At 58.2% G+C, this 8,264-nt stretch overlaps 3 protein-coding genes across 5 annotated transcripts; 1 reads left to right on the top strand and 2 right to left on the bottom strand.

Annotated features, from left to right (window-relative positions):
- Positions 1–313: 313 nt before the first annotated feature.
- Tmem249 (transmembrane protein 249) lies at positions 314–2,109 on the bottom strand. The gene is made up of 7 exons (XM_023723848.1): positions 2,104–2,109; positions 1,827–1,919; positions 1,606–1,756; positions 1,360–1,454; positions 1,046–1,241; positions 766–851; positions 314–558 (listed from the first exon to the last, which is right to left on the bottom strand). The coding sequence occupies exons 1-7, from the start codon at positions 2,107–2,109 to the stop codon at positions 409–411; spliced, it is 777 nt and encodes a 258-aa protein (XP_023579616.1). The 3' UTR covers positions 314–408.
- A 314-nt stretch (positions 2,110–2,423) lies between these two features.
- On the bottom strand, positions 2,424–5,386 carry Fbxl6 (F-box and leucine rich repeat protein 6). 2 transcript variants are annotated; one of them, XM_004638874.2, is made up of 9 exons: positions 4,950–5,386; positions 4,538–4,696; positions 4,364–4,427; positions 3,952–4,083; positions 3,770–3,877; positions 3,572–3,685; positions 3,272–3,503; positions 2,941–3,187; positions 2,424–2,667 (listed from the first exon to the last, which is right to left on the bottom strand). In XM_004638874.2, the coding sequence occupies exons 1-9, from the start codon at positions 5,354–5,356 to the stop codon at positions 2,517–2,519; spliced, it is 1,614 nt and encodes a 537-aa protein (XP_004638931.1). In that variant the 5' UTR covers positions 5,357–5,386; the 3' UTR covers positions 2,424–2,516. The 2 variants fall into 2 exon arrangements, with proteins under 2 accessions (XP_004638931.1, XP_023579602.1); XM_023723834.1 differs by having other exon boundaries at positions 3,653–3,685.
- An 81-nt stretch (positions 5,387–5,467) lies between these two features.
- Positions 5,468–7,761, top strand: Slc52a2 (solute carrier family 52 member 2). Of its 2 annotated transcripts, none has more exons than XM_023723833.1 (5): positions 5,468–5,705; positions 5,849–6,086; positions 6,171–7,023; positions 7,113–7,236; positions 7,317–7,761. In XM_023723833.1, the coding sequence occupies exons 2-5, from the start codon at positions 5,957–5,959 to the stop codon at positions 7,527–7,529; spliced, it is 1,320 nt and encodes a 439-aa protein (XP_023579601.1). In that variant the 5' UTR covers positions 5,468–5,705; positions 5,849–5,956; the 3' UTR covers positions 7,530–7,761. The 2 variants fall into 2 exon arrangements, with proteins under 2 accessions (XP_023579601.1, XP_004639012.1); XM_004638955.2 differs by having other exon boundaries at positions 5,468–5,749.
- The last annotated feature ends 503 nt before the right edge of the window (positions 7,762–8,264 follow it).

Below are 8,264 nucleotides of genomic sequence, written 5' to 3'. Positions count from 1 at the left end.
AGATTGGATCCATCAGATTCTGACTCCTGGACCTATTAAGTGAGGCCATTTCAGTCCTCCAGGCCTCAAATTGCAGCAGAAAAGTACAATCATGGAAGGCCTAACTGAACACATTCCTCTTCCTAACCAGGTTCTGGGGGCTGCTCCAAAGGCTGGGCAAGAAAATTTTTGAGGCTTTGGGGTGGTGGTGGGGTCTACACTATGAAAGATCCTGGATGGAAACCTCCACAACACAAAAAATGACCTAGCTGGAAGCTAGAAGCAGCTCTATTGGGAGGCAGAGCAGCAGGTGGGACTCGAATGGCCGGGGTGGATGTGGAAGGTCTCCCAGAGCTAGCAGATAGGGGCTGAAGCCAGACAGGCTTCAGGTCACAAATCCAGATCGCTGCAAAGCAGCCAGTCTTTTTTTCAGATGTGGTCCTTCCGTGTCACGATCCCTGGACTAAAGGCGGCCCCCAGCGGCCAGTGGCGGATCTCGTGCCGGTAAGATGTGACTAGGTAGTCGAAGTAGTTGATACTGAGTTTCCGAGCAATGTGACGGCCCAGATATTCCATGTGCTGCAGGAAAGGGTGATGGTCGGGTCTCCGGGGACTGGACGCACCTCCGAGGAAGCTCCACCCCGGACCTCCCAGGATGCTCTCACTGCGCTGAGATCTAGGTGGCTGAAGCAACCTCTCCTTCTGAAATGGCCCCACCCACAGACCCCAAACACTGATCGCTGTCATTTTCTTCAGAAGAGGGGTTATGTCTGGAGTTTGACTCACTTCGTAGCGCTCTGACAGCTGAATCAGCACCAGCGGCTCCAGCTTGTGGCCGCAGAGGACCAGTTGGAAGAAGCGCCTTCCTTTGGCTGGTGAAGGGTAGGTTGCTCACATGGCCTCTGGGGCGGAGCCTTAAGGGGGTATTTTTAGGGCGGGGCCTTTGGAGCTAAGAGGGACCTCCAGAGGGGACCAGGCTTTCAGAGGGGAGCACTCTGAGACCAGGCCACAACAATTTGTCCTCTCCCTCCCGTCCGCCCACCCACCGACCAGCCCCACAAGTCACCGTCGGAGTTGAGCGCCAGGCGCACATAGACCAGGTGCATGGGCCCCTGGCACACGGTGCGACCCCGGATGGAGAAGTGGTACATGCCGCGCGTGTGGTTCAGCACCAAACGGCGCAGAGGCAGCGATGAGATCAGCAGCCACAGGCCCACGCACATGCCATAGGCCGAGACGGCCCAGGTCACCTGCTTCTCCGCCTGTGGGTGACGTTGGTACCAAGGATCTGATGGCTGAGGCTCAGAAACAGGGTGGGGGTGGGGTGAGGGGGTCAAAGGGGCGGGACTTGGTGCTGTGGTTGGGACCAGAAGAGCAGACCTGCCACAGGATGTCTAAGCTGACCAGGACCAGGCAGACGACGAAGAGCAGGGTCCCCTTCCAGAGTGTATCCAGGTAATACTCTAGCACAAGGACTGCAGGTGTACATTTGAGAACAATGTCCACCACTCCACCCCCACCCCTGCCACACCTGTCAGGGCTCTGGGCACAGCCTGGGCCCAAAGGCCTGCCGGCCTTGCCCAGGCCCCTTCCATGTGTTCTCCTCCAGGTCCTCAGCCCTCTCACCGCCAGGTTGCTGCTGGGTGAATGGGTAAAAGCTGTTATTCTTGAGGCGCCTGGCAAGATGCCGCTCTGTTCTGGAGAGGCTCAGGGACCAGAGCTGGAAGCGGTTGCCAGTGGAGGATGTGGGCAGGCCACTAGCCCAGCCCTTGGTATTCTGGGTTGGGCAGAGGTGTCAGCCTGGCAGTTTGCCAGTGCCACTGCCCACTACCCAGTCACACTCCTACCTGGAACAAAATCTCCAGGACTGTAGCCTGAGAAGGAACAGTCCACAGGGGAATGAAACCAAGGAACAGTTCAGACTGGGCCTCATATAGGTTCTAGAAGCTCTGGATGGCAGGTTCTAGAAGGGGGCCTCTGTTGACCACCCCTTCTTCATGGACATGCCATTTTCTGGCTCTCCATTCCACTTGCAACCTGTTGCAGTCTGGTTCACAGTCCTCATTTAAGGATGGGTACGTGGACACTCCAGGCCTATGCTGAACAAGGCCCCTGCCTCTCTACAGCCATTCTGTTCCCACTTCCTCCCCAACAGTTCACTCAAGAACTCAGGATCCTGAGATTTTTTTTTTTTTTTTTTTTTTTTGAACCGGGGATTGAACTCAGGCCCTTGTGCTTGCCAGGGAAGTGCTTATTCTACTGAGCCATCTCCCCAGCCCCTTAGGATCCTGAGAAGAGACAGACAGTACAAAGGCAGAACCCAGCAGTGAGCATGCAAAGGCAAAGACAGGTGCTGGTTGTCCTTGGGGCCTCCCCAATAACACAGCATCCATTAGGTGTAACCCATTCTTAATCTAAGGGCCTAGTCCAAGAGCCACACAAAATTCCTAGAAACGTTTTATTGTGACAAAATGTTCAAACATCTCAAACTACGAAACACTGCAGGGCAAGGCTAGCCAGATTTGGTCCAGAGTCACCTAGCTGGGGGAAGCATGGCTGGTGAGCAGCTGTTCCAAACACCACTGGACTTCTTCCACACCCCGATAGGCTCGCTTCAGGCCCCTGGGGAGGCAACGGCAGGACTCCAGGTTGAGGTACAGCAGGCCAGGGCAGCTACTGATCAGAGAACTGTGGGTAAGGCAAACCAGAGGCAAGTGAATAACTGCTCAGAAAACCCAGGCTCTGACAGGGTACAGACAACCAGGGATCCTTGTCTCCCTGTGCTCAACCCCTGGCCTGCTACCTACTGTAATCCAGGCCCAAGCCCAGGACTTTGGCATCCCCAAAGCCAGTGCCAAGAAGGAACTTGGTCAGTACACACCCACTTCTCAGACCCTGCAAACATCAGGCCAGCCATCATAACTGAGCCTCATACTAGTTCCAAGGGAAAAGGATGCTGACCTGACAGTGCTCGGTGTGACACGCGTAGCCCTGAGGTTGAGGGAGCACAGGGCTGGCTGTGAGCCTCCAGGGATGCCTGAGAAGGCAGCCAGTGCCTGCTCCAGATCCTTCTCGCTGAAGCCCTGGCCACTCAAGTCCAGTTCCCTCAGTGTGTGGTACCACTTTTGGGTCAACAGAGAGCTTCCCTCCTTGACTAGAGTCAGCCGGTCCGATGCCCCATACAAACCCAGATGTAGGTGCTCCAGTTCTAAGATGAGAAAAGCAGGCATGAGTCACAGGACAGGCAAGGACCACAACCCACCTGCTTAGTCATCACCCTGCAAGAGCTGACCTTGACATGGCAGATCATACAGGCCAGCAGGTGTGATACGGGCACAACCACGGAGATCCAGCATCCGCAGGCTGGGGGAGCCATGTAGCAGGCGACCCAAGACCTCATTGCTCACAAAGTTGCAGGTGGAGCTGGCCAGGCAGAGCTCCTCGAGGCTAGGGAAGCCTGGTCCCAGGGCTACCCCTCGCCCAGAAGGCTTGGGCAGCCACATGAGATTCAGCAGCCGCAGCACCTAGAGGCAAGGCTCAGGCTGCAGGGAGGGAGGGGGGTAACAGGTGGGGCAGGCAGGACATCAGGTACCTGCAGCCGGGGGCATCCTTTCTGCAGAGCCTCAACAGGCAGCTGCAGTGGAGTGCTGTTGTGGTTGATGCCAGTGCTCACCTCCAGGACCTGTAGCTGAGGGCAGCAGCTGCTCTACAGAGGAAGAACGTAGTGGGTCAGCCACCTGGCAGTTGCCAGATGAGCATTTGGCTCTGCTCTTGCCCAGTGCCAACCTACCAGCAGTGCACCCAAGATAGCTGTTGTCTGGGAGCTGTAAGTCAGCCACAGCTTGCGCATTCGGGACCCTGCTTCCTCCAGAAAGCTCACCACAGCTGTGGACTCCACCTGGGGACCCAGGACAGAAGTGCCTGTCACCCGTGCTCAGTCTTCTTCAGGGCCCTTTGGGACACAGGGCTCACCATGGAGTGCTGTAGGTTCAGGCTGTGAAGCTGGCCACAGGCTTTAGCTAGCAAGACCAGAGTGTCAGCAGTTACACCATGGCAGTCTGAAAGCTTGAGGAAGGTGAGCCGAGGACAGGACTCACTAACCAGCTGTGGGAAGACACAGGCCACATGACATTGGAAGAGGGCAGGCAAAAGTCCCCAGGGCAAGAGACTCATTGCCATGCCAACCCCACTGTACAGCCCTCTCTATGACCTGGATTCTGCTCAACCCAGGTACACCCAGGTGCCCCTACAGCTGGCCCCATCCTGCTGAGGGTGACAACAGGAAAGGCAAGCATCCTCGTGGAGAACTACAGAACCACTCTCTGGAAGTACTGGACAGTCTCAAGTGTCACAACTGGTGTGCAGGGCGGCCTTGAGCGCTCACCTTCAACACAGGGTGTACCTGAGACTTCCAGTGGATGAGGGTCAGCCTCTGGAGCTGTGAAAACCTGGGCGACAGCAGAAGCCCAGCTGCACTAGCATTCCCAAGCTGCCCCTATAGCCAGTGTCTTGCCCACCAACACTGGCAGAGGGAGTGGTAAAAACAGGGGTGTCTCACCGATTGGGCATGAGCCACTCCAGGGAAGCAAGAAGCTTCTTCTCTGCCTTGACATTGCCCTTGACAGCTCGGCCAGCCATCGGGGGCGACAGAGTTACAGTATGCCAGAGCGCGGGCTGGGAGGCGGCCTCGTGCCAGCGGCGGCACACGCGCGCAGCCCTGGAAGAACATTTCGTTGACGGTGTCCCGTGGGCGATGCCGGCGATAGGGTTTGATGTGATTTACTGGAGGGGGACCAATATGACGCCCCACCTGCAGCCCAGCGGGCATCTCTGCTTAACGCCCCTGGGGTTCCAAGTAGATTCCTGATGCCCAAGAACAAGTGTGGGCGCACTAAGACACTTTCACCCTCTGCGGTGCCCAGCCACCCACTCCATAAACCCTGCAGTTTACACAAAGTGGGGCCGTGTACCTGCCGAGGAACGGCATGGGCCCATCAGCTGCCACCAGCAGCCCGAAAATTTGCACCAGAAGCTCCAAAGGAATGCGGTCTCCCCAGCCTGCGTCGGGCCCCTGCTCCAGCGCAGGCGCTGGCTCAGGTCGGGGTCGGGACTTGGACTTGGGCGCTGTAGCAGAGCCCGACCGCAGCCGCTGAGCGCGGCGAGGGGCGCGCCTGTGCGCGCGGGGGCGGGAAGGTCCCGGACCCGGCAGCACGAGCAGCATGCTGTCTGCCTGCAACAGGTGGTACTCCGAGCCGCTGGGCGCTAGCCGGTCCCACCACCAGTCCTCGGCCGAGCGGCCCCGCGCCCCGACCAGCGGCGAGCTCCTGGCTCGGCGGCCGGCTTTACGCCGAGGCCGGCGGGCAGGCGCTGGAGCCATAGCCACAAACACCGCGGCCGGCGGAGCGGAAGTAGGACCTGGCGGAAGGGGAGGAGCCACCAATCTCCGTCTTCCCCTCTAGCTCCACTGGCGGCCGAGCTCCAAATTCCGCTTCCGGAGAGGGGGGGCCGCCGAAGTCAGGCAGGGACTGAGGAGTGCACCACCCAGCCCCCAGGGCTGCATCCGGGGCTGCCCCGGCGTCGGTGCCCCGGAAGCCTTCGGCCACGCCTCCTCGCCGTGGTCCACGCTGGGTTCGGGGAAATCTGCCGACTGCTCGCGGTCCTGGGTCTTTGTGAGAGGGCTGCAGTATTTTAACTGTAAAGAAGGCTGTTCCTCCTTGGGTAACAAAGTCCGCTGAGCTCCCCCCTACTGGTGCCTTGTGCGGGCTCCGTGGTATGTGCGGCCGCCGACTTTATAATATCCCCTCCTGGGGCCCCGATGACCTCCTCGGTTTCTGGCCCTGTCCCGCATGCTTTGTTTGTTTCCTTGCAGCTGGAAGAGGTCTTCCGAGTCCAGGAGAACCAGAGCTTCGTAGGACTTAGGTGGGAAAAGAGCGATCTGTGACCTTCCGCCCCCTCTTGGAGGGCCCTCTTTGGCCTCATGGCAGCACCGTCCCTGGGCCGTCTGGTGCTGACCCACCTGCTTGTGGCCCTCTTCGGCATGGGGTCTTGGGCTGCTGTGAATGGCGTCTGGGTGGAACTGCCCGTGGTGGTGAAACGCCTCCCTGAGAGTGAGTGAAGAGGTAGGGTGGGCTTGTGCTGCGGGTTTGGGGTCTCCTTCAGCTATCCTGACGCAGCTTCCTCCCCCTCTACAGGTTGGAGCCTCCCCTCGTACCTCTCTGTGCTTGTGGCGCTGGGGAACCTGGGTCTGCTGGTGGTGACCCTGTGGAGGCGGCTGGCCCCGGGCAAGGGCGAGCGGGTCCCTATCCAGGTGGTGCAGTGGCTGGGCATAGTAGGCACAGCCCTGCTGGCCCCTCTGTGGTGTCATGTGGCCCCAGTGGCAGGACATTCCCATTCTGTGGCCTTTCTAACGTTGGCATTCGTGCTAGCACTAGCCTGCTGTGCTTCTAATGTCACTTTCCTGCCCTTCCTCAGCCACCTGCCACCTACCTTCTTACGGTCTTTCTTCCTGGGTCAAGGCCTCAGTGCCCTGCTACCCTGTATGCTGGCCCTCATTCAGGGTGTGGGCCGCGTTGAGTGCGATGACACCTCTGTGCCCATCTACTTCCCTGAGCGTTTTCCTGCCAGCACCTTCTTCTGGCTACTGACTGCCCTTCTGGTCACCTCAGCTGCCGCCTTCCAAGGCCTCCTGCTGTTGTTGCCATCACCCCCGTGTGTACCCACAGGCAGCCCTGCGCAGGGCCTGCGAGTGGGAGAACCAGGAGTAGAGGAGGACGAGGAAGAAGCTTCACCATTGCAGGAGCCACCCAGCCAGGCAGCAAGCACCACTGTCAGCCCAGACCCTAAGGCCTATCGGCTGTTCTCAGCCCACAGTGCCTGCTTGTTGGGCCTGCTGGCCATCACCAATGCACTGACCAATGGTGTGCTCCCTGCTGTGCAGAGCTTTTCCAGCTTGCCCTATGGGCTCCTGACTTACCACCTAGCGGTGGTGCTGGGCAGCTCTGCCAACCCCCTTGCCTGCTTCTTGGCCATGGGCATCCTGTGCAGGTGCGTGTGAGCCCCACTTCCTGGTGGGAGGAACGCAGGATGGGACTGGGTCTTGCATAGCCTGTGCTGAATCTGCCCATCCCTGGCAGGTCTCTGGCAGGGCTCTGTGGCATCTTTCTGCTGGGGATGTTCTTTGGGGCCTACTTGATAGCATTGGCAGTCCTGAGCCCCTGTCCTCCCCTAGTGGGCACCTCTACAGGCATGGTTCTTGTGGTAAGTACAGAGGAGAAGAGAGGTGGGGAAGGCTTGCCCTCGGGCAGGGGCAACCCAACTTGCTGTGACCCTTTCCCCAGGTGCTGTCATGGGTGCTGTGTATGGGCCTGTTCTCCTACGTCAAGGTGGCAGTCAGCTCCGTACTACATAGTGGTGGCCAGCCAGCGTTGCTAGCAGCTGGCGTAACTATCCAGGTGGGCTCCCTGCTTGGTGCCATTGCTATGTTCCCTCCTACCAGCATCTACCAGGTATTTCACAGGGGACAGGACTGTGTGGACTCTTGTAGCCAATGAACTTGAGCAGGTGGAAAAGTCACACCACCCTACTTCTCTCCATTTGGGGCTCCCACAAGTCCCTGAGTACCTGCAGGCAGCCCAGGGAGGCTGCCCACATGCTGATCTGCTCAGGACACTGGCACACTCCACAGGACACTCTGGCACTTCAGGCGAGGGTGGGACCAAAGATCAGAAACAGGTTGAGGCCTGGGATCTTTGTGTGGTTTGCATAATAAAGCGTCTTTATTCAGTGGGAGCGATTAATCCCATGAACACTTCTCCCTGTGGAGGCCAACTGCCCTGCCAAGAGCTTGCTCTGGTATATTAATCAGGGACTGTTTGTCTCTCTCCAGGTCATGGCTGCTCTTTCAGATACTAGGATTGCCCTTTGGTTTTTGGAGCTGCCCTTTGGAGGAAGGGCAGTACCAGAGCCTTCAAGAGCTTAGAGGCCCTGTGTGGAGGGCATCTTCTGTGTGGCGCCTGCCTAATATAGTAGCAGCCGCTGTTCCGTAGCATATTTCAGTGTGAGGGTCAGGCAGGATTTGGCTGTGACCTGCTGAGCTTCCTCCTACTCTTTCATGATCTGAGAATGGCCATACTTGCCCATTTTTTCCCAGAAGTGTCAGGGTCCAGGCTCAGAGGAGACTTAGAAGACCCAGGGGCCGGGGAAATAGCTCAGTAGAGTAAGTGCTTGCCTGGCAAGCGCAGGATCCTGAGTTCAATCCCCAGTACCGCAAAAAAAAAAAAAAAAAA

This window comes from Octodon degus, unplaced genomic scaffold (genome assembly GCF_000260255.1).
Source record: "Octodon degus isolate 3935 unplaced genomic scaffold, OctDeg1.0 scaffold00104, whole genome shotgun sequence".
Classification (NCBI taxonomy): Eukaryota; Metazoa; Chordata; class Mammalia; order Rodentia; family Octodontidae; genus Octodon; species Octodon degus.
Note: the sequence above shows the minus strand (reverse complement) of the source record. Positions and strands in the feature narration are given on the sequence as shown.

What these genes read in the sequence shown, in the direction of transcription:
- Tmem249 (XM_023723848.1), bottom strand. An exon ending in TCCTGGAGATTTTGTTCCAG is followed by an intron (nt 1,757 to 1,826) that starts GTAGGAGTGTGA and finishes TGCCCAACCCAG; the next exon opens with AATACCAAGGGCTGGGCTAG. An exon ending in AGCTGTCAGAGCGCTACGAA is followed by an intron (nt 559 to 765) that starts GTGAGTCAAACT and finishes CCTTTCCTGCAG; the next exon opens with CACATGGAATATCTGGGCCG.
- Fbxl6 (XM_004638874.2), bottom strand. Translation starts at nt 5,356, where the DNA reads ATGGCTCCAGCGCCTGCCCGCCGGCCTCGGCGTAAAGCCGGCCGCCGA. An exon ending in TGAACCTACAGCACTCCATG is followed by an intron (nt 3,878 to 3,951) that starts GTGAGCCCTGTG and finishes CTGGGTCCCCAG; the next exon opens with GTGGAGTCCACAGCTGTGGT. An exon ending in CTATCTTGGGTGCACTGCTG is followed by an intron (nt 3,686 to 3,769) that starts GTAGGTTGGCAC and finishes CTTCCTCTGTAG; the next exon opens with AGCAGCTGCTGCCCTCAGCT.
- Slc52a2 (XM_023723833.1), top strand. Translation starts at nt 5,957, where the DNA reads ATGGCAGCACCGTCCCTGGGCCGTCTGGTGCTGACCCACCTGCTTGTG. An exon ending in GGTGAAACGCCTCCCTGAGA is followed by an intron (nt 6,087 to 6,170) that starts GTGAGTGAAGAG and finishes CCCCCTCTACAG; the next exon opens with GTTGGAGCCTCCCCTCGTAC. An exon ending in CTACAGGCATGGTTCTTGTG is followed by an intron (nt 7,237 to 7,316) that starts GTAAGTACAGAG and finishes CCCTTTCCCCAG; the next exon opens with GTGCTGTCATGGGTGCTGTG.